Raw genomic sequence first — 26,264 nt, 5'->3', positions numbered from 1 at the left:
TTGCTCAGATCCGCATAATTGCTCAGTTAACCTGTAGGGTAAAAAACTCCAAGCTCACTTCTGGGTTTTCAAAACCCACCAATCCCTGGTCTCACCCCAAGCTCAGGACTTGAAATCTCAGCAATCCCCCTCCGCCCTGGAAATCTCCAACCTGGTAAACCCTGCCCCCAAGAAACCCCATACAAGAAGCCTGCCTCTGCTCAGTTCTCGGCTGCTTCTTGCCTGAGCACAGGCAGTCACCCTTTCGTGTCTTTCCCCGTATATCTCTTGTGTGAGGTTTGTTGTGCAGTGTGACTCTGGTACTCCTTGGCTCCTGACTGCCAGGATACCTTCCCTTCAGAGCTGAAACACTTGCATTGGGGCAATCTTCCCCCTCAAAGCTGTAACACTTGCATAAACAACAGCCCGAGGGATAATACATGGAGGATGTATTAAGCTAATGAGTTTTAGATGGATTTGCTATGTGGCTGAAGCTAACTGCTGCATGTTCTGAGGTGAGAGAAGTACAGAGCCAGTCTTTTTTTTTTAATTTTTAATATTTTTATTACATATTTTCCTCAGTTACATTTACAGAGCCAGTCTTAAGTGAACAGCTTCATCATACTTCCACAGACAGTAAAGACTGCGGGAAGGGCATGCATGGGTTCCGAGTCTGAGCCCAGCACTTTGATACCATTTGTTGAGTACTTTTTATTAGTACCAAGGTGAAAGCACTAATGTAAACTATATAAATCTAAAGTAGATGTTTCTAAGACTTGGGAGGATTCTATGCTATATTTTCATTTTTGAGTTAGGTAATCTCACTCACACTCACTATTCTACCTTTAATTTTCTCATCTAATGGGTTTGAAAACACAACTTTACAAAAATATGACTATAAGCTATAAACTCCTAGGAAAATATTAGAAATTATGAGCAGCTGTCAGTTTCCACATAGCTACCACAGAAGCTCAATGACAGTGATTATAACCAGCTATGCTGTATGCACATAAACTTCATATCCATATACCTATTAGCATTTGTTCTGAGGCAAAACTTACATATGTCAGCCAACCTCCCTGCTTGATCAAGAGACACCAATTAGCCACTGTGAAAGTATGAATACAAGCTAAATTCATGGGTTATCAGGATGTTCTAGTACTGGAACTGGAGAGAGGAGCTGATAATTTTAGGCCTGATAGGTTTTAAATATAGTCTAATGACTGCATCAACTAATACTGATTTCACGTGGACTCTACTAAGCTGGGATCATTTCAAGACTGTATAGGTCTATGCCTCTATGGAATCTCTCTCTCTCTCTCTCTCTCTCTCTCTCTCTCTCTCTGTGTGTGTGTGTGTGTGTGTGTTGTGTGCGCGCACGCATGCACGCATAGGAATACAGGCACAGTCATCATCACCACAACCTCATTCTTACAGAAATCCTTTTTGAAAGTTTTTACATTTTTTTTTTTTTTTTGGTTTTTCGAGACAGGGTTTCTCTGTGTAGTCCTGGCTGTCCTGGAACTCACTCTGTAGACCAGGCTGGCCTCGAACTCAGAAATCCGCCTGCCTCTGCCTCCCAAGTGCTGGGATTAAAGGCGTGCGCCACCACGCCCGGCTACATTTGTTTAAGATGGACACTCACAGACTTAACTTTCTTAAGGGTTTTTGTTTTCTTGGTATACTAAAATGACACATTTGTCAAGCAGAGACTCTTAACAAAAAAACTAAGAAAGGCAGAAGAAAATATTCCTACCGAATAATCAAATCCATTTTGGCTGCCTTAGCTCTTGCTGTTTTCACAATCACTGGGTCGCTGTCACAGTAATCCTTTGACGCCGTATAGCTGTACCTATGTTAATCTAGGCCGCCTTCAAAGTTTCCATCTCCTAGTTGTCAAACGTGATGGATGACAGACAGGCCAATCCTGGTAAGAGCCTGCCTGGCTTGTTCAGACCCAAACTGAGCTAGACTTCCTCAAGTGATGAAGGATTTTGTTTTGTTTTTCGAGACAGGGTTTCTCTGTGTAGCCCTGGCTGTCCTGGAACTCACTCTATAGATCAGGCTGGCCTCGAACTCAGAAATCTGCCTGCCTCTGCCTCCCAAGTGATGGGATTAAAGGCGTACGCCACCACCACCGGGCGAGGAAGGATTTTATTATCAGAATTTTTCAGTGTTGTGAGCAGAAGCACGGAAAAATAAAACCCGTACTTTTGGAAGATCTAGAAACTATACACTAAACAAATCAGTTCTTCGGATATCCACAATCACTAATGAAGTAGCATGTGGCCCACAGCAAACACATAAAAAATAGAAAGCTGAATATAACTTTGGGGTTGAGCCTGTCCTTGCAGAAAAAAAAAAGTCGGAAGATGGCATTTCTGTCTTTTAGACCAGCTTCTGGAATGTATACGTGACACTCTAGTCCAATCACAGTAACGTGCTGAACTCTTCGTCCTTGCACTATGATGGATAGATGAAGCTCTGCTCTCCAGTTAAAGAGCTAGTTTCTTTATATAGACCATTGGCTCAGGTAGAGTTGTGTCAGTCGGGGAGACTCCGCCCCTTTCGACCTCGTGACCCGTCCCCCTTCCCAGGCTGCCGGACTTTGGCGAAGTGGGCGGGCCGTGGGCAGGCCCTGGGCCGTCTTGTTTCCAGGACAAGAGCAGAGCGGACCCTGAGCCCTCTGCAGCAGCCAGAGCCGTAGCCACTGTCGCCTCGCAGCCAACCGCCACCATGGTGAAGATCGTGACAGTGAAGACGCAGGCATATCCGGATCAGAAGCCCGGCACCAGCGGATTGCGGAAGCGAGTGAAGGTTTTCCAGAGCAACGCCAACTATGCGGAGAATTTCATCCAGAGCATCGTCTCTACCGTGGAGCCGGCGCTGAGGCAGGAGGCCACGCTGGTTGTGGGCGGGGACGGCCGCTTCTACATGACCGAGGCCATCCAGCTCATCGTACGCATCGCTGCAGCCAACGGGGTAAGGGACGCGCGGGCCGGGCTGAGCGTGTGCGACGTGCGGGCTTTTCTGGGCCGGCGCTTCCGTGCGCGCCACCATCCCGTCCCCGCCCCGCGCACGCTCCCTTGACCTTGGCAGTACCCCCGCCCCCACTCCCCTATTTGGCTTCCCGTCCACCCCATCCCCCCACACCCCAAGTTTCGCAATGGCTATGCCGGGAAAGGTGAGCCCGCCGTGCAGACCCTGCGTGGCGCTGTGCTATTCTGGTCTGGGATTGGGGCACCTCCCGCTGGCTCGAGGCCAGGCGTTGGGAGGGCCGGGGTGACCGGAGCACTCATCCCCCTGGGGCGTTAAGCCAGCGATCTGGGCCCGCAGGTGCCAAGCCTCTCTCCCTGCCCACTGGTTGGCTTGGGAAAGGCGCTTCCTCCCCTGCCGGGCCTGCTGCCTGGGTTCAGGCTTTTGAAAAGTCCAGTCTCTGCTGGACCTGTTCCACCAAGGGGGCTGGACCTGAATTTTCATTAAAGCAATAACAATATACCCAAGGGCTCGCTTACGCAAGCTGTCCTGACAGGCCAGGAAATTAATGCAACGCCCCCGGTTCCGCCCCCTGGTTAAGAAGGTTAACTGTCTTAATTGAGCAGGTCCACTAGAGAGGTGAAACTTTTTTTTTCTCCTATAAATCTGATGATGTGTAAATGTGGATTTGGAATTGGTTATTTGTTTCTACAAGATACTTTAAAAGAAGTTTTAAGGAATACTTTTTTTTTTTTTTTTTTTGTATATTTACAATAACATTGGACTTTCTCTCAGCTCCTCTGGGGCTCATTCCCTTCAGCAATTACTTGTATTTCAACTTATTTCAAGCTGCCTTGCCAAGCACCGTGACAAACATTTCACTGGTGTGTCTCAAGAACCCTCTTGAAGCCCTATAAGGAAGACGCTATTATGGGTACTTTAAAGTCACCGACGAGAGTACTAAAAAGCCTGGGCAGGTTAAAGAATTTACCAAAACTATAACGGGAACATTGAATCCAGCACGGAACCTGCCGGTACCACTTGAGTGGCTTCTGAAAATTAAGGGACTCATAAATTGCAAGACCTTCTTTTCCCAGTTTTCAAGATCTAAACTGAGCTCTGTATGTAGACTTTCCTGGATGAGTCAGACATTGACTAACAGAGAAAGAAGTCGGGATTTGTATCTGTATGCCTCATAGTGTTCAGACCACCACAGCTTTCTTTCCATGTGGGAGAGAGGACGATCAGCTCTGTGGGGAGGATCCCTTCAACTCCACCCTTGCTCACAGGGGCCTCATTCAGCAGTTCCCTGGCCTATGCCCAGGACAGAGAATGGGTGGGGGAAAGGAAGGCTCCCAGTCAGGAGTGAGCCTTGTCGGTAGGAGCTTTTAGCATAGTGTGAGTTTTAGGGTTCAAATGGATTTCTGCCACTTTGGGAGTACTGTGGGGTGAGAAGGAAAGCGTGAAGACAACAACAGAAAGTTACTAAACATCATCACGCATTAGCCACTGGCCTGTTGCTCTTCCCTCTTTGGCCAAACTCTAATAGTTCCAGGATTCCCTCACTTGCCACCTTACCATCGTCTAAGCCCTGCTGCTTCCGCCTCTCTGCTGAAACGCCCCCTCAGGGAGGGTGACTCTGCTTGCTCATTCCCTGTAGCACTGTTGTGGGCCTTTACCTATGCCCTGCATTTCGATGACTTAGTCTCATTCCTTATCTTGATCACGCCACTGATCGTTCCCACCATCCCATGGCTCGCTGAACTTATTATACCCTAGGTCTTTGTCCCCAGCTTGCTGCTCTGATTCTCTTAAGCATCACTCCTCCCCAGGGGTGTAAGTGTGTGATTCCCTTAAGATCAAATCTTCATAAAGCAACTGCTCCTTTCTCATAGATACCACCAGAGTAGATTAATGCAATTCCATCCAGTGAATTTATGTTTGCAGGTCATATGTGCCCATTGGAGACTAAGCTTAAGACAGGATTGCATTTTACATGAAGGTCTTTCCTTGGTACATTCAAGGGGATCAGTCCAGGACCTCTGCAGGTAGCAAATTCTGTAAAAGATTACGTCTGTAAGAAATAAATTGTCATGGTCTGTTTTCAGCGTGAGGTGCAATTAGAGCTCATCAAAGAGTGGCGGATAATCAGGGGGCCTGGGCCTTTCTGCTAGCTGGCATCTGCTTGTCTGAACACTCTGAAAGCTGAGAAGTTGCAGGCAGGCTGCACCTTGACTGTGCCATAATTAGAAAAGGGGGTATCTCGGGTCCCAGAGTACTCCCCACCATGTACGGCTTTGCATTCTGAACCAGGAGAACAGGGACTTTGGGAAGGCAGGCATGCTAGAAGAACTGACGACTGGACCTCTCTGGAGTATTGGTCTATGGGAGAAGAGAGAACAGGACATGATCAAGAACTTCAGAAAACACTGACCTGTGCCAGATTAGCACGCCAGCCATTTTTACCCTTTCTCAATGTTGGTGCCTCTGTCTGCAAAATGGTTTATTAAAAACTGCTTCACTACTGCTAGTCTCTCGGATTTGTTATTGTATAGTGAGGGTCCTGTAAGATGAGGTGCTTATTTGCTTATAATCCACGTAGTTACCTTAAATCATCTCTATATTAGAAAACTAAATATGGCATAAAAAAACGCTGTGTAGGTGTTCACATTTGTCCCATATTGCTTTTTTTTTTTTTTTTTTTTTTTTTTTTTTGGTTTTTCTAGACAGGGTTTCTCTGTGTAGCCCTGGCTGTCCTGGAACTCACTTTGTAGACCAGGCTGGCCTTGAACTCAGAAATCCGCCTGCCTCTGCCTCCCAAGTGCTAGGATTAAAGGCGAGTGCCACCACGCCCGGCTTCATATTACTTTTTAATGTTTATTTGTGTATGTGTATGTATGTGGGTGCATGTGTCACAGCAAGCTTGTGGAGGTGGGGACAACTGTGGGATTTGGTTCTTTCCTACCATGTGGGTCTTGTGGACTCAGGCTTAGCAGCAAATGCTCTTCCCTGCTAAGCTATCTCACTGGCCTCTGTATAATATTTTATTTCATTATTTTTGTTCTTTCTGAATATTATCAGCCCTTGATTGATTAAACCCAGGGGTGTGGACCTGGTGAGTAGAAAATTCAGACTGTACCTACAGTAATGTGGACCAAAGGTAGTATGTTTGATGACTCCCTGTCTGGTAGCCCTGAATGGTCAATCACCAATATAGACAATGTTGCCAGCACAGATACAAAGCCAAACCATGGAAATGGACTTCTTGTCCACAATCTGCACACTCAGGAAAGAGCTGTCTGATCCCAGGCTGGATACCAGAATGGGTCTGAAAATGTACTGACCCAAACATGAAGGCTCCTATGATCACCAATCATATCAGCCAGAACTTGAGAACTCTGTCGTCTTCCACTTGGGATGACTATGTCTGTTTTGGTCTGTGTTTATGTGGGTGGGCGCCTATGTCTGTGTGTGCAGGTGTGCCTTTGTGTGTATGCACATATATGGGTTTAGAGACCAGAATGTTGTTCCTCGTGCACCATCTATACTTTTCCTTGACACAAGGCCCTCTCACTGGCCTGGAACTCTGCACACATGTCTGGCTAGCCAGCGAGCCCTGATAAGCTGTGCTGTATCTTTAGGGCAGCCCTGGCTTAGCAGAGAGACATCTTTGAGTCACTTTGTTATAGACTACCCGTTTAAAAGGTTTAATAACTTCCTGCTTCTTAATTATTCTTAGTTATCAGCAGCTTTTGAATGAATCTTCAGTAGGTCGTACTTTCTGATTTTGAATCAGCATTAAATGCCAGGCTGAAGGAGATAATGTCTTTTTTTACTTAGGATATCTTGGCTTCTGGGAGGGGTTGACCAGAAGAGATTTAAAAAAAAGAAATATTAAAATAAAAATAAAATAAAATAGAAAAAAAGCAAAATTATTAAAGAGAGGACATTCTTGATTTGGGACTGAACTGACTGGACTCTCTCTGTCTCTGTCTCTATTTGTCTCTCTGTCTCCCTCCTCCCCTCCTCTCCCCTCCCCCCACTCTCAGTGTGTGTGTGCGTGTGTATGTGTGTGTGTGTGCACGCGTGTGCATGTTTTTATCTGGATACATGTGTATACATGCATGCAGAGATCAGAGGACAGCCTTCGGTGTTCTTCAGGTACCATCTACTGTTTTTGACATAGGTTCTCTCTTTGGCTGGAACTTGATAAGCCATCAAGGTTAGCTGGCCTGGGACCCCCAGGGTTCTTCCTGTTTCTGCTTCTCCAGCACTGGGATTGCAAGCTCACCTGGGATTTTTGTGGGGAATTTCTGCAAATGGGACTCTGGTCCTGATGCTTGCACTGCAGCCTTTTACCGAGTCAGCTCTCTCCTTAGCATGGGAACTGAGGCCGTGGCCTGCAATCAGAGAATATGCACCCACCTCTCAGGAGAGGAGAGCAGCAGGAGGGTAGGCAGGAGTAACGTAGTCTTTGCTACTACATATGTGCTTTTTTGTTTGTGTTTTTTTTTTCTTTTTTTTTTCTGTTTTTTCGAGACAGGGTTTCTATGTATAGCCCTGGCTGTCCTGGAACTCACTCTGTAGACCAGGCTGGCCTCAGACCCTGAACTCAGAAATCCCAAGTGCTGGGATTAAAGGCGTGCACCACCACCACCTGGCTTGTTTGTGTTTCTTAACCTTCAGTGTTGGGCATTGGTCCCAGGTCCTCACCAGAATTAGTCAAGCACTGCACCACTGAGCTGTGTCTCCAACCCCTGGTCACATAAGACTTTATTGAGTTGGTTTTTGTTTGTTTGTTTGTTTTTTGAGAAATTCTCTTCTTCAGTTTCACAAGTGTTTTCTCTAAAAATAAATGAATAACCCTTTCTTCTTTAATGTGGTCTGTTGCTACAGCATTCAAGACTAAAAAGGAGGCTGGGAGATGACCCAGTGGTTAGGATCACTCTTCCTCTTTAAGAGGACCCAAGTCCTGACAAGACAGTTACAATTTCTGGCTTCTATACCATCTTAGTAGAGGAAGACAGGAGACACTATGGGCTTTGTTAGAAAACGTGACTCTTAGGATAAATAAATGGGCCCTTAAGAGAGCAGTGTAGAAATATGGTAGTTTTGTGGTAGTGCATTTTTTCGGGGGGACGGGTAAGGTACTAAAGAGTCGTCCCTGGTTGTGTTGTGAAGCATTCCAACTCTCACACATACGGGAAAGTGCGCTACCCGACAGGTCCAGCCACACATGTGTAAGAGATGTAGGCAGGGAAGATTGAACTGCCCCATCTACTCTCCCCGGAGCTCCTTGGAGCACTTGGCCGTTTGCCCAGTCATAGCCTGACTTCACCTGATTCAGAGCTGAGCTCATATATGGGGAGCTCCTTGCCCATGTTTAAAAATCACCATCTAGTGTTGTAAGTTTTCAGGGTCTGTGAAGGACCTTTGGTGGAGAATACGGAGAAGGCTTTTCTCAGCTGCTGTCCTCAGGATAGAAATGACCACAAAGGGTGTTGCAGTTGGGGTTTTTGTGGCTGTGACTTGGGGAGGGAGCGATTTATCTGGCTAACTGCTCATCATAGAAGGAAATCAAGGAAGGGACTCAATCAAGGCAGGAACCTGGAGGTAGGAGCTGATGCAGAGGCCGCATTGGGGTATAGCTTGTTTCCCGAGGTTTGCTCAGCCTAGGGATGGTACCACCCACAGTGGGCTGGGCCCTCCCCCATCGATCACAATTAAGAAAATGTCCTACAAGCTTGTTTACAGTCCAGTCTTACTGGAGCATTTTTCTTAATTTAGTCTCCTCTCAGGTGACCTTGGCTTGTGTTAAGTGACGGAAAAGGAGCCAACACAGAAGGGCAGCCCTGTGAGCCGCAGGGAAATGGGAATGAGAACTTGCTCCGACTGTCCATCTGCAAAACTCTGTGCTAACTCAGTCTCTTTCCTTGTATTCACTTTAATCATTTCACTATAATTACAGAAAATAGATTAACATAATCAATATCCCAGTGAGATTATGATATAATTACATCATTTCCCCCTTCCCTTTCCTCCCTTGAAGCCCTTCCAAACTCCTCCTTTCTCTCTCAAATGCATGGCCTCTTTCTTCATTAATTGCTGTTACACACACACACACACACACACACACACACACAACCTGCTAAGCCTGTATAATGTTACTTGCACATATATCGCAGGGCTGACCTTTGGTGTGATCTTTCCTATTCCCTCCACTGTCAGCATCCCTCAGTTGCCTGTAGTGCTCTGCAGCGGGTCAAACTTTCCCCATGCACTTTAGCATGTCTGTTGGAGTCTCATTCCACTTCCATTTAGGCAGTCATGTTGGTGAGACGTTTGGGTGTAGCTTCTGAAGTTTCTAGGGAACACAGTCTCACATCAGACTTCCTAATCCTCAGCTCTAACAACATCTCCTTCCCACCTTCTGCCACGATCTCTTAGCTTTGGGTGCTGGAATTGTGTTGAATATTTATCCACTGGGACTGGGCTCCACAGCATTGGGATTTGATTGGTTGTGCGTTTTTCTATAATAGTCTCTATCTGTACCAAAGAGAAGTTTCCTTGAAAAGTGGCAACTGTACTCTCCAGCCTAGAACTGGAGAAGGCTATGCCAGGTGCACTTCTTAAACCACAAACTGTGGTCATGAAACGTGGTTCCCTTGTCCTGCTTCTTGGTAGTGTTGGAGCTTGCACTTTGGTCTTCTGATATTTCATACAGTTGGTCTTTTCTATAAATAAGTATATGTCATGGGGCACAGCGGCACATGCCCATAATCTCAGCAGTCTGGATGCTAAGAACTCACAAGAAGCCTGTGAGTTCAAGGCCAGCATGGATTCCTAAGTGGGATGTTGTCTCCTAACAACAACAAAAGGCAAGCTATAAACACAAGTGAGTATATGTCAGAGAACATATGTGACAACATATGGGGGTTGTGACAACATCCTCACTCAGTGGCTGAGGACACTGGATTTGGCAGTGTGGATGGACTTCCAGAGCCCTGATGTTCAGGTGAATTCTATGCATTTATAAGAGGACCCCAGATAGAACAACTTTGGTGAATTCCAGCACACATGACATTGAGTGTGTGTGGCCATCTATGACATAGAGAACTATCTTCCCAAATTTAGCTGACTTCTTCCTTTCCCACTCTCTGATGTCACATGGGATGTGAGATCCGTTTTCTTGCAGGAAAATGCTCGAATTTGTGTTCGGCTGCTATGAAGAAAAGTGGCTCAGCACAAAATGTGGTTTTTTCCAGGTTACAGTGGGTGGGGTCATGGGGGACCAGCGGAAGCCCCTTTTGACTTGATATCCATGGACTCATACGTTACTTTCAGAGATGCATTCTCAGGACAGCATTGTAAATGCCAGGTTTCCACTCTGGGTGGCTGAGAAGCACAGCCAGTCTAAGTGACTTTAAACAGGAAAAGTGACTTTAAACTCCAGGGCACCTGGAGGGAGGCCATTTTCACCACTCCTGGATTGAATGAAAACTAATTTTGGAATCATAGTGTGAAAGAAGGATTAAAATCCACAAGAGAAGGTTTCTTTCTCTTGATGGTTCCTATTAAAAAGTGGAAGCTGAACTAGATGCCTATAATCTGAGGATGAGCTAGCCTCGCAGGGGTCAGTGGGGACAGTAGCCCACATCCAGATCATATGGGAAGTTATGCTGTACTCTCGTGTGTGTTCTACATTAGAGTGGAGGGTGACACTTGAGTATAGCCAAATCGCTCTTCAGTCCTTTGCACAGATGTGTAGAAAACACGTAATCCAGTGTATTTATCTGTAGAGGACAGCAGGACCAGGCTAATACTCAGCTGTGTAGGGAGCAGAGCTGAGCGAGGGCCTGTGGTCTGTGAGTAACATGGTGTCAGAACTGCCCATGTTGTTGACATCTCCCTCTTCCTCAGTGTATGTGTGTGTGTGTGTGTGTGAGTTGTAGTTAGCTAAATTCTGGCAAGGGAAGTATGTCTGCGCTATGACTACATTGCAAACTTGTCATTACCCTGAGCTGCACATATGGGAAGCCCATAGACTGTAGTTTAACATGGGTAAATTGGAACATGATGGCTTTGGGACTTTCTGCCTGCCTTATGTTTGAAATCTCTTTGATTGTTCCAACAACGCTTGACCCTCCCACTGTAGCTCAGTTTGGCTGCTCTGGAGATAGATACTCCGAGGTGGCCCCCAAAGTGAACATTGTGTATACTATGCAGTCTATATGGTGATCCAAATAATTTGTATGATAATACAGGTTAGGCTGTGGTAAGAGACTCAATAGACAAATAGATGTGACTTAAAGAAGAATGGAGATTTTTCTTTCTAGGAATGGCGGGTGCAAGCAGGTTGGGCCTGGCCTCCTGTGGTCTCATGGCTTTGCCATCCTGCTCATGCAAGAGGTTGTACTTGCCCACCTGACTGCAGATGTTTCCCCATGCACCCTGCTTGCTCTTACCCATGTTTGGGTCATAGGCAGCGGAAAGAGATGTGCCTAGGAACCATCTTTCCATTATAGCAACAAATGCCTGAGTGGAGTCAGCGTCAGAGGAGGAAAGGTTTATTTAGCTCATCTTTGAGAATTTAATGGGTGGACTGTTGGCCCCATTGCAGTGGTTCTGTAGTAGCACAGTATGTCATAGTGGGTTCTCTGGTGTATGGTAGAGGAAGTGCATGCTGTTTATGGCCTAGTGCAGAGGTTGTGACTGGATTCCACTGTCCCACTCAAGGGCACCAACCTACTAAATACCTCTTAAAGTCCCAATAGTGTCCTGGGCCAGAACTAAGCCTAACACATGTCCTCCAAAGGACACATGTCCTCTAACACATGTTACCCAGTATATTAGGCATGTGGTTAGCTAAGGTGTCTGTAGAACTTAAGAGAGAGAAGGGAAAATTCAAATCCCTGCCTCGGTGCATTGTTTTGTTTTCCACGTACTCACCATTACACTAGCCCCACCCCTACCCCAGGGCAAGTAGCCCAGATGCTTCTAGCAGTGCAGTCAGAGCAGTGGCTCCAGTCTCTAGGTGTCTGGTGTCCTCTCCATCAGGCTGTGGAAAGCCCCTCAAGTGTAGCATCCAATGACTAATGTGTGTAAGAACGTAACTTTATAGCCACATATGTGTGTGTATGGGTAGGTGGGTAGAATAGTGTCAGTAGGACACTTATAGACTGTGGGCTGCTGGCCTGCTCTGCTCACATGCCTGGGCTGCTGCTCTGCTCACTTGCCTGGGCTGCTTATAAAGCAATGGGTTTATTTTGACTCATGGGTTTACAGGTTCCTGTCTGAGGCCAGACACACTCACTGCTGGCAGGCTCTGTGGTAAGACAGCTTATGTCAGGAGCACATGGTACATGCGGTAGAGCAAAACAACATCTATCACAAGCCGGGAGCAGAGAGATACAGAAAGAGGCTGGAGTCCACAAGCTTCTGAGGAGAGAGGCATGCCCTCTCCTCGGGGCCTGTCCTCTGGAAGGTTCTATTTCCTCGCACAAATACCATGTTGGGGACCAAGCTTTTAGCACACGGGGCTTTGGGGACACTCAAGATCCAAAGTGCAGCAGAAAGCATATGGTGGTGTTCATACTGCCTACACATTAGAGCCACAGTGGTGGCGTCTTCTTTCCCAAGGGTCTTCTTGATGGATGGGGTAGCATGATAAGCCAGAGCAATCATCCAGGTGTGCTAAGAGGGGATGCTGAGGGAAATCGATGTCTGTGGCAGATGAGGTTGGCGGCGAAGTAAACAGTGTGGTCTCTGTGGCATAACACAGGAAAGTGGGACTATGGGGTTCCCCTTAGCATGAGCTGTTGTCTAAGATCCTCTCCATAGTGTGAGGAGGGTGCACATGGTCACTCACAACATGCTACAGGTCCCGCCTGGAGCATGGTACTGTATGTGTCTGTCTTTAAGGGTTTAATAAGGCTGGTGAAGGCTTGCTGAAGGCGAGGGCATTGTTCTCAGCCACTTTCTGTCAAAGCAGACAAGGCTATCCAGAAGAAAAGGACCAGTTTCAGTGTCTCCAGGAGAATAACTTTTCCCCACTTCTCAAGAGCATAAGCAATCAGATTTCTCTTTTAACAAACATATCTGAGCTTCCACGTCCCCGTTAGTATTGTTCCCTGACACACGGCCTCTCTGGGACTGTGCACTTACTCCAGTCACGTGTCCAGGGCTCAGAGCCTTTCGAAACACCTCTGTGGGAATTATTTTTCAGGCCACTGGTTTATGGGCCACATAGGAAAAGCAGTCACATTATTTTATAGTCAGGCTTCATTTTTCACTTAAAATGATGTAATGAGATTTGAACACCCACTTTATTCATTAGACATGGCTCCAGACAATTTTTTTTTGTCTCTTTTCAAAGTTCAAATCTATTCTCAAAGGATGAAATCTGTTATGACTGAGGACTTTCAAAGGAAGTGCCACAGACAGGAAAGACAGCTTCCCCTAAAAGAGTAAGTGGGGTGTCAGCTTCATTTGGAGATCTTACTGCTCCCTAAGCCGGTGCTGGGATGAATATGCTGGCGCAGAGCCAGAAGTGAGTGACCGTGTGCACCCTCCTCACACTATAGAGAGGATCTTAGACGACAGCTCATGCTGAGGGGAACCCCACAGTCCCACTTTCCTGTGTGTTATGCCATAGAGCCAACACTGTTTGCTTAGCCAACCTCATCTGCCACAGGGACCACTCTGGTAAACACATGCTTTTTGTGGCCATTTTACAACTGTGTAACATCGGGAAAGTTTGTTCACCGCACAGCAAACAAACAACTAAATACCAAGACCTCTCCTAGGAAGATAGTCCCATCAGCTCAAGGTCACAGAAACCCAAGTCTGTGACAGCACCAACCTGATCCATGGTAGTAAAGAGTTAGGGCTATGGAGTTGGGATGGCATTACTGAGTGAGGACAGGGAAAGGCCTTTTGACTTAGTAGTAATAAAACTGTTATATTCCAGGGTCTTCATGGGGCCTTTGAAAAATGTATTCTGTGGCTCAAGTTAAGGAAGATTTTAAATGAAGCAGAGGGGAAGTATGTGTGGACTACTCAGATGCATTGGGGGGAAGACTGCGGCTGGCACGAAGGTTGAGCATCTTCCATAGGTGGGGCCACATTTTCTGCTCCGGCTCTTTGTGATTCACCCCATGAGAAAAGCGCTTAGCACACAGCTCAGCCTTGCCAGCTTTCCCGTGGAAGATCTAATGGAGAGAAGCGATAAGTGGCTTATGCGTTAGTGTGAGGATGCACCAGCCTTTGTGAAGCACCGTAGTGCCCAACGATCTACTAAATAGAGCGTTCTGATAATTCTAAGGGTTTCACAATGATTTCAAATACAGAGACCATTGGAAGACAGAGAGGGAAGGGACGAGATGAGGGTCATTTGTGTCTGCCACCACCCACTGCATGGGTATCTCATCCTATCTCCAGTGCTACAGTGTGTCTTAGATTTGCCTGTTCAGGCAGTGGTCCCTGGTCCCTGTGAGGCACAGCCATACAGCCTCTGGATCTGAGGGCTGAGCTCCATGTGATACCTTAAGATGAATCTGTGGTGTGGTTGCCTGGCCTAGGCCAGTGTCATCCTCCAGATAGGAAGCGTCCAGAAACACATCTAACACTGTCATCAGCCTCCTGGGACCTGGACCTGTTCATTTGATAAACACTGACATGTTGTGTGCCAGTGACTGTGCAAGGTGTCTGGTGAAACACAGGCAAAGCTGTGTGGTCATTGGAGAGACGGGCCCATCCATGGATAGCTAAAAATGTAATGTAGGTTAGTTTCCTGTGACTGCTGAGAGAAATGACCACAAGCTGAGGGCTTAAAAAACAGAAATTTGTCAGCTATTTCTGGAGGCCAGAAGTCTAAGATCAAGATGTTGGCAGCAGACATAGTAGCCAGAGGACACTTCTGTGACACTTCTCACTTTGGGTAGCCCAGGGCTTCCTAGCACATGCCTAGTCACTACTTCTGACCGCAAGGCCATCTCCGTATGCCTGTCTTCTTTCCCACCCCGGATTTCTCTGCTGGGGAATTCGGCTCTCCGTCTGAAGAATGTGGTTTACTGCTATGCCACGCCCTCGTTCCTGTTCTGTTGTTAGGACTCTTGTCATTAGATCTAGGGCCCACCTCAGTAATCCAGAATGCTCTTATCTCAAGATCCTTAACTTGTAAAGTCATTTTATCAAACAAGGTCATCATGCACCACAGGCTCTGAGTGAAGAGTCCTGGGGGTAGTAGAGACCACCATTTAATCTACTACAATTAGCATGTGATGGGAACCCAGAGACACCCCCCCACACCTCCCCACATACACACACTTCTGCTGCTGCTTTGATGGCACCAGGCCAGGACTATCTGTCACATGAAGCAAGCAGTGCTCGATTTAAGCATACTCTAGGTCCTTCACAGTGTCCCTGTGGACTGCCTCTGATGTAATGCCAAATAGAAGACAGGCCACTGGGTGGCACCCTGCATTGCACTAACAAGTAGTTCATAGTATGAGTTGGAGTCGACTTGGGTTCACGCTGTAGTTTCAAGTTCCTGTGAAATGTTATGAGCTCTGCCTCTCATCTCTAAGGCTCAGAATCCTCTCCTGTGATCAGGGGTTAGTTCTGATATCTAGTGAAGAGTGTCATGGGAATGGGTTGAGTTCATAGGCTTCTGAATGCTTGAGGAACGCGGGGTGCAGCCTGAGCGCCAGTTACTATGGTCGTCATTGAAACTGTACTTTTGATTCAGGCAAGCCACTCCCTGGGCTGATTCAGTCCTGTCCCAAACTGCAGAGCCCACGTGATAAAGCCTCAGGTGAGCTGAAGAGCAGCTCAACAGCCCAGACTCTGGGCTTCTTGAGGAGGGTGGGGTGGGGGGCTCTTTATCATAGTTACTTCCTCCAAGTTGAAGGGGAGGCTCCCAGGGATAGGTGAGATCCACAGTGGGGGTGGGGGGAGCTGATTCCTGAAGTTGTCTCTGGAAAGGGACACGCATGCACTCATGTGCACAGGAACACACACACATACACACAAAAAAAAACCCCACAAATATACTAGAAAAATTAGATTATTTCTTTCATTTCATTTTATTATAGTATGACTTCAGAGTCAGCCTAATACAAGAGTTTGGTTCCTGGATACACTATTCATTACTGGACGTTCTGTTTAGGGTTAATTATAAATGTCCTTATTGTGGGGGAGGAGAGATGCTGAAGCTCAAATCCAGGCGTTTGCATACTAGGCCAACACTGCAACTGAACTAGAGCCCTAGCCCTTTGAATTTCTTTTTACTTATTTTTCAAGTTCGTATGTCATAGCGTAGTTTTTAGGAGATATTGATGATGAATAGACAGACTGCCTGCACGAGTCACACTCAGGCTTCGTCGGCTGCCTCAGTGGGTAGGTCAGGGTTCCGTGGGAAATGCACTGGATACTGCCAAGAGTCCCACAGCAGTTCCCACCTCCCTTCCCAGCCTGGCTTCTCTTAGCAGATCTGCCAGCACCTAGCAGCACACTGCACACTGTCGACCTGTGTGTTGCAGAGCACAGGTGTTTTATCCCACCCCCAGCTTAATGCAGGCTCTCGGGGTGGGAGAGGAGCCTATTCTGGGAAGCTAGGTTCAGTCTGACAAGTCTAGCAGTTTTTGGTCTGACACCTGGCTATCTCGTCTCAAAGGTGCATGCCAGGCAGTCCTGATGTAAGCAGGATTGTCCCTGAGCGTCAGGGTTTCTTTCCTACACAGTGCCGCTGCCCATTAGGATTCGAGGACAGTTGTAAGAAGTGGCCAGAACAAAGAAGAGGTCCCCTTGTTCCCAGGGCCTCTCTTGAACAGTTTTGGAAGCTTTCTGTCCCTTAGACAGTTACCCAGCAGAGCCTCGGTGCCTGGTAATGTGGTAATATGCTTTGGGAACACTCAGTTCTATCCATTTGGCCATGAACAACAGAAATTTTTTTCTTTTTCTTTTTTTCATGACTGACTAGTGGTCCATTTTGTATGTGTGTGACAGTTTCCCTATTCATTCGCTCTGGACTCAGGTGACCCTGGATCTTGGCTTTGGTGAATAGTGGCTGTGATAAACATGAGATTGGTCTCTCTTCCATTGCATTTATAATCAGCACTGGGATACTTGGGCCACACTGCTCTACTCACAGTGTTTTGAGGCGCCTTTATATTAATTTATGATGGTGATACCAATGTGCATCCCCTCCTACAGTGAGTAGCAGTTTCTCCATCTCTGCAGCCTCACCAACATACACAGTCTCTGGATTTATTTCATAGACAGGCCAACCTTCAACCTGGTCCTGGAATTAACTTCATGACTCTGAGGGGACAAAGAGTTTTGGAGACTTAGGCCAGCAAACCCAAAAGGCTGTTTCTGAGTAGAGCTGGTCGCAGAATTTGTCCAGTGACACAGAAACTCCAGAGATTTGTTGTAGCTCGTTGTTTAACTAGCAGGCTACATGACATGAAACAGGTCTTCATGTCACCTGATGTCTTCAGTAAAGCAAGCTTCTGAACTTGGGTTCGTGGTCCAGATTGGTATTGTAGAATGAATTAAACTTGAGTAATTAGGTAAAATATATAATTTACAGACGCAAAAGAACCACACTGAAAACAATTACACAGTGCAGCTATTTTTCTACAGATATCCTGAGACATGCCTATATGCGTATATATAAACAAACAAACAAATAAATATGTATACACTGTTTTAAAGACAGTCTTACTGTATAGCCTTGGCTAGCCTGGAACTTGGGGTGTAGTCCTTGAACTCATGACAATTCTCCTGCCTCCGCCTCCCAAGTGCTGGGATTCCAGGTATATGGCGACACACCAGACTTTCTCTGACATTTGTTGACACAGTGTCTGCTGTGACCCTTCCCTCTGGTTTGCCTTGGTGTGTCCTCTGTGTAGTTTACTTTTTCTACCTTACTGGAACCATGAAGGCCCCTTACCACTTCTGCCTGTGATCCCTGAGGCCCTGCTCAGGAGTGGAGCAAGCTGAGCCCCACAGACCAGCCAGCTGTGCTCCCCTCCCTGCTGCAGATTCTGGTTTCAGTTGTTACGATGCAGGTCTCCTGTGTTCTAGAAACCAGTCACATGCCAGTTCTCAGGCAGGGTACCCTCTACAGATGCCTGAGTTGTCTGTGAGAAGGGGGAAGTTTCTTAGTGGTTATTCTAAGAAGGGGAAACCGTTTGACTCCCTAGGAAGATGCTCATGTTCATCACCCCCCCCCCCAGTAGTCTCAGAGGGCATTTGATGCTCTCACATCAGTAGTTCAGTCACTCAGGGATTTGCTTTGAGCATGAGCAAGCCCATTTCAGGAACTGAGTCAGGAAGCAGTGAGAAAGAGAGGAAGCTTCCCCTTAGATCCCGAGCCATCCTCCAGGCTGACACTTGGTGGTGAGGAGCAAACACTCCGGGCCATAGGAAATGTACATGGGAGTGGGCTGGGGAAACCCCAGCATGTTTTCGCTCAGTCTGCCAACCCTCGTGCAGAGAGCCCAGCTACCCCAGAATAGGACATGCCATTTTAAATTACTGCTAACTTACGTCAATTCTCCAGAGTTTCTAGAACAAGGCATCATGCCCTGTCGCGTCAAACAACACTCATTCACTCTTGTAGTTTCAAAGGCTTGGAATTCTGGAATCAGAGTAGCAGCCCTGAGGGTAAGCTGTTGCTGCTTCTTCTTTCCCTTCTCCTCCCTCCTCACCAGCTCCTTCCAAGCCCAGATCCTCACGTATGCCAGACAAGCACCCTTCCACTCTAGAGATAGCCACAGCCCGTGATGCTCTTAGGAACCCTAGAGAAGGCTCTACCCTGGCTCCCTCCTAGCTCCTGTCACTTGGTGCTGCAGCATAGCTCACATTCTCTACCTCTGTCCCCATGTGGCACACTTCCTTGTGTCTGTCTCTGTCTTCAAATCTCTTGCTCCTTATAAATATGACAGCCACTGATTGGATTTAGTGCCTGGCCTAATGTGATAATACTTCAATTTCCTCATCTGTAGTATAGGAGTAGTAAGAACACCCACATCATGGGTTGTTATTATGTGTGCCAGGAAGCCTACATGTACTGTTAGGCACAGTGCTGGACTTCACATGAGTTCATATGACCTCAGCAGCTTGAGAGAAAAAGCTGTTCGGCCGCTATATAATAGGTGAGGAACCAGATTGGTACCCTCAATACTACTTAAGTACTAAGTAAATCCTGGTAAGAATTTGAGTTGGATCCCTTATTTTCACTATACTGAATTCCTCAAAGCAGACGGTCCTCAAAGTGCAATCCATAACCCTATACGCACTAATCCATGATGTCCAAAAGAAGTCATTCAAGCAACGATGTTGTCTTCAACAACTTTGTTGTCTTTATCTTCGTCTCATCTCCGCCTCCTCCTCCTCTTCCTCCTCTTCTTCTTTCTCCTCCTCCTCTCCCTACTCCTCCTCTTCCTTCTTCTTGCTTCTTCTTCCTTCTTCCTTCATCATATCACCTGCATCACCACCATTATTTCTATTGCTGTGATAAGACACCATGACCAAGGCAATTATAGAAGAAAGGGTTTATTGAAGGCTTACAGTTTCACAGGGTGAGTCTGACCATCATGGTGTGGAGCATGGAAGCCAGCAGGAAGACATGGTGCTGGAGCAGTGGCTGAAGCTTACATAACATCCTGACCCACAAGCACTAGGCAGAGAAAGCTAAGTGGAACCTCAAAGCCCACTCCCAGTGACACACCTCCTCCTCCAACAAGGACACACCTCCTAATTCTTCCCAAACAGTTCCACCAACTAGGGACCACATATCCAAGCATAAGTCTATGGGGGCTGTTTTTATTCAAACCACCACAGATGCTACCCTTTCAGAATTTGTTTATTTTATTTTGAAACAATATCTCACTTTGTAGCCCATGTTGGCCTCAAACTCAGTAGGCAGTCCAGGCTGGTCAAATTAATGGTGATTCCTGAGTCTTAACCTGTTGAGTGCTATTGAGTAACAAGCACACATCCATTGTCCTTATTTTACAAATAAAAAGTTGAGCTCAGAAAGACTATATAACCAGAATGGGGCAAAGTCAGGGCTGGACCCAGGCTGGTCTAATCCAGAGCCCTCTGGGTAGAACAAATGAGTGCTTGGTTCAGTCCTTCCTCTCTGTTCCATTTTGATTTTCCAGCCTCCGTGTTGCTTCTCCCTGCCTCCCTGTGCCTGGGCCAATGCAGAAGTTGAGAGAGTGTTTATCCCACAAACCATCTCTTCCCTGGCTCACATCAGATGAGCTAGAAGGGTGAGATCAGGCCTTCTCAGTACCTCTTGATTTTTGTTACTGTGTGTCCAGGCAGCTATGATGAGCACTTCCTGTATTTTCTTTATGTGCTTGAACTTCCTTAAGGGAGCTTGCTCCCTTACTTCACACTGATTCTCCACTGGAAGGCAGTTTTCCTTCTCTGGAGCCACCTTCTCCAAAGCTGGCCTGTGCAAGCATGAGACTATCCCAGAGTAACACTGTTTCCCGCTTTGTGTTAAAATCTTAATGATTTGTGGACCATAAGAAGACACAAAGGGGCCTGGTGAACTTGGCCCTGCTATGTTTAGACAACACCGCAATTCTGGGAAAGAGAACTACACCTCTGTCACCCCAAGGCTACATCACATTTGCCTGATTTTTCTGTTTCCTACCACAAGAGGGAAACATACAACCGCAAATGATTTGAAAATAAAGCAATTCGGTAACCAGACTTGTGGGTGTGGGTGTCCTTTATCTTTTAAATGGATTCATACTAACTGTACATCCTTATGGGTCACGGTATGATGATTCAATGCATATGTGCAGTGCTCCATAACATTTATTATTTCTTTGTGACTGGCAGCTTTGGAACTTGGCTCCCCCCTTCCTGCCCCCCCCCCCCAAAAAAAAAATCCAAGGGATTTTAGTACTTAACTCCAGGTAATAACCAGGAGGCACACACTTAGACTAGTGCATCTTTAAGTTGGAGAGATTGAGTTCAGCTACAGGACTAAGAATGGCATTCCTGTAGGCCGGGGTTGCTGGCCACGTTCTTCCTCCTGAGCACACAGTTCCAGTGCAAGTTCCTAGTGAGCAAATTTTACTCTAGCTTTTGACATATCTTCTCTCCTCTACCGAAAAGTTCTCAAAGGATAAGGGAGACAGTGGCCTCCTTCTCTCTTCCTGTTTGCTTGGAGGCCACATTAGTCAACAGTTCTGGCATCACAGAGGCTCATCAAAAATTTGAGTAGATGCTGGTGGTTGCAGGTGGTTAGCCCAGTGAGATTCCACTGAGCCACTCTGAGGACCATAGCATGATGCTGAAGGATGCTGGGAGCTGGGGCTGCTGGGAGCTGGGGCTGCTGGGAGCTGGGGCTGCTGGGAGCTGGGGCTCCTTGGCCCCACAGTAGATGTAGGAGGAGCATAGGCAACAACTCTTTGATTCTTATCTGTAGCCCATCTCCTTCATGTTCCTCACCCTCTGTGGACTCATTTGTCTGCTTAAGGGGTGTGTGTGTGTGTTTGTGTATGTGTGTGCATGCACACCTATGACTCTCTGTGTACTATTTTATTTATACATTCATTGATCCTGCATTTCAATTTTATAAATCACATCTTTATGGTTTTTTTTTTTTTATATATATAAGTCACTGTTGACAAGCAACACCGAAAACACTCAAGTTCTGTGATCTAATGAAGGCACTCAGCAGCCGCTTTAAAACTCACTGCCCAGGTCAGCTTCTGACTGGTTCCGCATGGGTTTGGATCCTCTGTTAAGTAGCTACTCTGTGGTCAAGTATTGCAATAAACATTTTACATGCTTTTCTTTATTGTGTTTTAGAACTTTTTTTGAAACGGATTCTCATGTAGCCCAGGCTGTACTACATAGTTGAAGATGACATAAGGTTTCTCATCCTCCTGCCTCCACCTCCAAGTGCAGGAATTGCAGCCTCTGTGCTACCACACCCTGCTTCTGCAGTACTCAGAGACTGAACCTGGGACTTTGAGCATCCTAACGGAACTAAATGCCCAGTCCTAACTGCTAGAACTTTGAAAAGGAGTTTCATTAACCTTGGTTTGCAGAGATTCTCTGAATAATAAATGCAATGTTAATTGTTTATATTGTATTAGGCACTGTGAGTGTCCTGGAGGTTTCTTAATATGTGAAGGTATATACAGGTTATATGGAAATGGTACCCTTTCATATAAGGGCATCTATAGATTCTGGGATTCCTTGTACAGCCTGTCTACACGTGAGATGGGTGTGGACTCCTGTCTTTAATATTACAGATAAAGACATGGAAACACAGGGGGAATTAAATAAATGTTGTCCAAGACTATTCAGCTAGAGCCTGGAAAGCTGAGGTTCAGATGCTGCCAGTCTGGCCAGAAAGTCCATTCCTTTCACTGTCTAATGGGATAAACTTCCTGAATACTCCGAGTTCTCTCGAGTGTGCTGTGCATGTTTATAATTCTGATAAATCCTCTTTTTTAAAGTTGTGATTGTGACTCTGAGTGAGTTGGCCCTCTGCCTGTTGTCAGTCATAACCACAAGGTGACATTTAGGTGACGTAATAGCCCACAGGCCTTAAATGTGTTTAAAATACAAACTATATTTACATTTTCTATAATGGATCCAAAGACATTAATACCGATGGAGTATCCCTAATTTTAAAAATACCAAAATCTAGAATGCTCCAAAAATCTGTTACATTTGAGCATCAATACAGAACCACATATGCAAAATTCCGCATGTGGTTTCATATAGCAAATCACAGTGATCATAGGCACACTAAAAATTTTGTATAAAGTTGCCCTCGGGTTGTGTGCAAAAGATGCATATGAAGAAAATGAATTTACATAGACCTAAACTTCATCCCTAAGACATCTCATTTTATATCAGTGCAAACATTCCAGAATTCAGAAACATCTAAAATCTAAAACCCTTCTGGTCTAGAGAATTTTGGATAAGAGGCACTCAACTTGTACTGTACATTTGATTTATTTATTTATTTATTTTTTTGGTTTTTCGAGACAGGGTTTCTCTGATAGCCCTGGCTGTCCCATTTGATTTATTTTTATGCAAGGTATACTTGGCTATCCTGTACTTTAGTCTAAATGTACATTTTATTAAATGCCCATGTAGGGGCTGTGAGTGTAGCTGAGTGTGTAGTGTTTGCCTAGCATGATCAAGGTTGGGGGTTCGATTCCTACCACCTATCCGTTCACTTGCTCTGAGTAATTAGCAGTTACTTTGCAAGCTGAATGAGGGTGATGCTGTGAGCTGGATGGAGGGCATGCTGGCCAGGAATTTGAATGTGGAGCCTTCCTGGCCTAGAATGCCAATGCCATGGGGAGCCTCCATGATTTCTGCTCACGGCAGGTATTTCCTACTGGTCATGTCTGATATCCTGAACCCCTACACAGTTCAGAAGATACATCTAACCCATTTCTTCTTTGGATTCCTTTCTGATTTATTGCTCACAGATTAAGGCCACACACAGCACCTCAAGGTATGTAAGTGGCACGGTGTTAGTACTGTTTCACTATCCCTCCCTATGTTATCTCCTGGCTGTCAGAGACAGTTTTACTGATAGATATGCTTGAGATATGATGGGTCTTTTTCCTCTAGTCCCTTAATCTGCCTCTCTCTGGTTAAAGCACTAACTGGCTCTGGCTTTGTATACTTCAAAGTCTCAGTTCTAGAGTCCAAGACCTGAAGACAGGAGCAGTTCAGCGTAGTAACCCTGGTCATCATGGACTGGAGTCACAGTCCTCTGGAGCAGGGTAGAGGGTAGTTCTCAGAGAATGGATAGAAGCTGAGGTGTGGAAAGGGGCCAGAAACAAAGTTGCTTAGGAAATCTCTTCCTGTTGGAAGACAGAAACCTCTAGACTCTGGCAAGCTCGGGGACTCAGAGTTGAAAGTATATTTAGAAGGCCAGCAAGGGCTCAGTGTTCGTCAGGTTATATTCACAAGGACCTTCAGGGCCACTCCAGCTAAGGAAGGTGTGCTTTTTTACCAGCCCTGCTTGGTCTGCTAGGCTTGGTCTACCAGCTTTAATTTGCCACCCTTAGATAATCTGGTATCTCTTTCTGCAAGCTTGTTCATACACTATTGCTAGCCGGTCCTGTTTCCCCAAACATGGTGGTTTATGTCCTTCCTGCCTTCATTCCTCACACTTCTCTGATACTTACAAAAGTAGGTTTATGAGTCCTATAGCTCCCTCCATGTCTTACCCCAGGGCCCACCCTTGGGATTGCTACTGCTCAGAGACTCAGCTCTGTAAATGTTCCTTCCGGGACAGTCTGTTGGCCACCACACCATGATGGCTTCCTCCTGATGTGACTTCTTTTCAAACAAAGACTCACTCACCCATGTTTTTTGTCCCTGCCCCCACGCAGAATGTGAAATAAGTGGTAGTGAGTATCTTTCCATCATTTCCAGAGGCTTGCTTCAACGCTCAGGAGGAGGGGGATCTTTCCCCTGCTCTTGTGAGTGAGGCAAATGTTAGGATCTCATGTTAGCGATGAGCTGAGGTTTGGGATGGGCTAGTCTTCACTCACGGCTCCTTGGATGCCATGTACAACACTGGATGTCTTTATGATTTACTACCATTTCAGTTGAGTGCAAGCTGCATCTTGCAGGCTCAGTTCAGTTCAGTGACCTGTCCCCGAGTGCACTTTCATACCATTGAGAGTCATAGCTTTTGAGCCTGGTTGTGCCTGTCTCCTAGCCCTGTGCACTTCATGGATTGCTATGTTGTGCCTGGGTTAGCTGGAGAAATGAATGGCCTTTCTCCACTGCTGTGGACCAATACTCTGGGCTCATAGTGGTAAGGATTTTGGGTCATGGCAAAAGTAGAGAGCTATGGGCCAGTTGTTGGGTACATCCTGTTGCTTTTAGCTGAAGGAGAAGCCGGCTTCCTAGGCTTTGCACCCAAATCAGGGTTAGCACTTCTGTCCCTGTGACCTTTCTAAAAACTGAACCCTGTGAGTGGAAGCATGAACCCACTCGAGCCCTCGATCTGGTGCTCGTATGAGACCTAGACATAGTAGCGAGCTGCCCAATAAATATGTGTTGCTGGAAAGAAAGAAGAAAGGAAAAAAAGGAGGAAGGAGGAAGCCAAAGAGGGAAGGAGGGAGAGAGGTTTCCAGCTTGTGAATGAGAAAGGGACCCGAATCTTTGGGAGGCCAGGAGTGAAGGGGTTCATAACTCTGCCATTGTGAAATTGATTGGGCCCAAGACCAGTATGAAAGTTCCTTGTCTGAAGGGAGCCATCCTTAAATCCCCCATATGGTTTAAATGTAATCTGTGTCATTGTGAAGGAGTACTGGCAACGCAGGCGAATTCATTAGGCCAAATTGGGTTCGCTCTGCTCGACAGTAGCGTTTCTGAAGATGAAGTTCAACCTTTGCTGGAGAGCTAAAACGGATGAGTTTCTTAATAGCTGCCCCACTTAGTCCGAGCGGCTCAGGAAGCTTAATGTTTTTAATGCCTCTTCTTTTTTTTACCCCACTTCACAGTCCATCTAACATTGCTGCTTCTGGTAATATTTTTATATGAGGTTGAGTTCTATGGTGTCCGTAAAATTACGACTTCATGTTCTTTTTTTTTTTTTTTTTTTTTTTTTAAGAAAGGAAGCTTTCTCCAGTAAGCGTCTACCATGTGTCCTTCAGGCTTCTGTTTGCATATTGATAAATACAAGACTAGGCATGTGTAGCCATCTAAATGGATACGTTTGTAATTTCAGCTTCAGAAAGCCCTTCACCAGCAAGAGGCCCAGCTGGAGCAGAGAACATGCCGAAATGTCATGCGCTGGGTGGGCAGGAAATCTGGGTGGGTTTGCCCAGGCACCCCCATGCCCACGTGCTCCTGAATGTACCCTGGGACATCAGGGTCTCATTAGGAAGGTTGCAGTGCCTCAGGTCACTGCTCTGTTAGTCCAGTGAAGAGATCACTGGAATAATATTTCATAAATCTAGCTCTTTGGTTGCATATGCCAAGACACATATGTTGGTCTAATTTGCAATGCTATAAGAAATGAAGGGGAACTTGGCACAGGACTTAAAATAGATGAATTTAAAAAAAAGCTACTCGTAATAAGTCAAAAAAGTCATGGTAGATAGCTATGAATAAAACAAGCTTGCTTTTAAAATCAATTTCAAAGAATTTCATTAAAAAAAAACCAAAAAACAAAAAAAACAGGAGCCTTAAATAAGCCATAAAAAGTGGCTGGTTTTTGGCAGTCTGGTTCTCAGCCTAATGTGTGTGCCTCATGAGCTGTTTTCACATCTGCAGATTTT

General features: G+C 46.0%; 1 protein-coding gene across 1 annotated transcript in view; it reads left to right on the top strand.

The window, feature by feature from the left end:
• The first annotated feature begins 2,592 nt into the window (after positions 1 to 2,592).
• Positions 2,593 to 26,264, top strand: part of Pgm1 (phosphoglucomutase 1) — a 63,259-nt gene continuing 39,587 nt past the window's right edge. Inside the window, exon 1 of the mRNA XM_021159356.3 lies at positions 2,593 to 2,961. Within this exon, the coding sequence (XP_021015015.1) occupies positions 2,716 to 2,961 (246 nt within the window). The 5' untranslated portion in view covers positions 2,593 to 2,715. The remainder of the gene's footprint in view (positions 2,962 to 26,264) is intronic.

The sequence above is a fragment of the Mus caroli genome, unplaced genomic scaffold (genome assembly GCF_978045245.1).
Source record: "Mus caroli unplaced genomic scaffold, Mus_caroli_1 scaffold_6, whole genome shotgun sequence".
Classification (NCBI taxonomy): Eukaryota; Metazoa; Chordata; class Mammalia; order Rodentia; family Muridae; genus Mus; species Mus caroli.
This window is presented reverse-complemented; position numbering and strand designations above follow the sequence as displayed.